This window comes from Tupaia chinensis, unplaced genomic scaffold (assembly GCF_000334495.1).
Source record: "Tupaia chinensis unplaced genomic scaffold, TupChi_1.0 Scaffold000273_1, whole genome shotgun sequence".
Lineage (NCBI taxonomy): Eukaryota > Metazoa > Chordata > Mammalia > Scandentia > Tupaiidae > Tupaia > Tupaia belangeri.
The window spans coordinates 594,920-596,183 of NW_006159755.1; the positions used below are offsets into that span (position 1 = coordinate 594,920).

Below are 1,264 nucleotides of genomic sequence, written 5' to 3' on the forward strand. Positions count from 1 at the left end.
ACGTAATAAAGAGAATGTTTGGAATCTGAGCTGCCTCCTGTTTCTTCTCCCAGCCAGGCAAGGACCCAGTCCCCTGTGGGCAAGATGCTGCCTGACCAGCCGGTTTGCAGGAGAGAGCTGATTCCTGCCTGGGGTCTGGGAGACAGGCCAGTGCTGGGTGGGGTGGGCCAGTTCCCTCCCACCTTTGGCAGACTGGAAGCAAAGCCCAGGGCCCTTACACCAAGGGAAAGAGAATTCAGTGAGCTTCGGAGGTTTTATTTCTTTTTTAAAAATGTTGAAAAATAAACCCATGTCTTCATAAGTCCTCAACCCCCTTTCTCTAAGCTTTTAGGGTGGGCATGGTGGGCACCCTCAGAGCTCTTCAGTTTCCAGCCAGCCTCTGAAGACAGAGCTTCCCTTCTAGCCTCCGGTGTTGTCAGGTCCCAAGAAACCTGCCCACCTCCCCCGCAGGGTCCCCTCCCCACCTCACCCCAGACTTATTGCTAAAAGAAGGTAAAGAGGAACGAGAACAGCCAACACACACGGAACTGTCCTCTCCCCTGTCCTGCGCTAAGGTCACTACCCCACACACACAAAAGGCAAGGCCCAAAGGCCAAGCCCCAGCAGACTAGAAGGCAGCTATTCCAGTCCCAGCCAGGAAGCAGAAAGCACCTCGAGCCCACCTGAAAGGCCGCTGAGCCCCTGAGCCCCAGAGCCCCAGCCGGGGTAGAGGGGTATGTGTGGGGAGAGAGACCTGGCTCCCAGGAACACATGCAGAACCCTCGAGGTTGGGCTGCCTGCAGCGCTAGGTCTTTGAAAGACCTGGCCAGAACACTAGTCTCCTCTGTCCCCAGTGACATCACAGATGCCCCGGGATGTCCAGCAAAGGGGTTCTGGAGCCTTTGATTGGTGGAGGACCTCAGGGCTCAGAGTGAGGGTGCTGGAGGCTCCAGAGGGGCTCCAATTAAGGTGGGAGGGGGCTGAGGGCCAGGGCGGGCACTGTGGCGAGAGGCAGCCAGAGCAGGTCGGATGAGAGGTGGGGGCGGCTGGTTGGGGGCCAGCCGGGGCTGGAGGAAACGGCCCTGTTGCAGCGGGGGTTGCAGTCTGAGGGCGAGAGGCAGCCAGAGCAGGTCGGATGAGAGGTGGGGGCGGCTGGTTGGGGGCCAGCCGGGGCTGGAGGAAACGGCCCTGTTGCAGCGGGGGTGGCTGTCTGAGCAGAGTGGGAGCTGTGGGCAGAGGTGGCCTGAGCAGTGGGGGTGGCTGGGACAGTGAGGTGGGAGGGGGA

At 60.2% G+C, this 1,264-nt stretch overlaps 1 protein-coding gene across 1 annotated transcript in view; it reads right to left on the bottom strand.

The window, feature by feature from the left end:
• Nucleotides 1-905: 905 nt before the first annotated feature.
• LOC106734997 (REST corepressor 2-like) overlaps nucleotides 906-1,264 on the bottom strand; it is an 8,248-nt gene continuing 7,889 nt past the window's right edge. Inside the window, exon 10 of the mRNA XM_014588311.1 lies at nucleotides 906-1,083. Within this exon, the coding sequence (XP_014443797.1) occupies nucleotides 906-1,083 (178 nt within the window). The remainder of the gene's footprint in view (nucleotides 1,084-1,264) is intronic.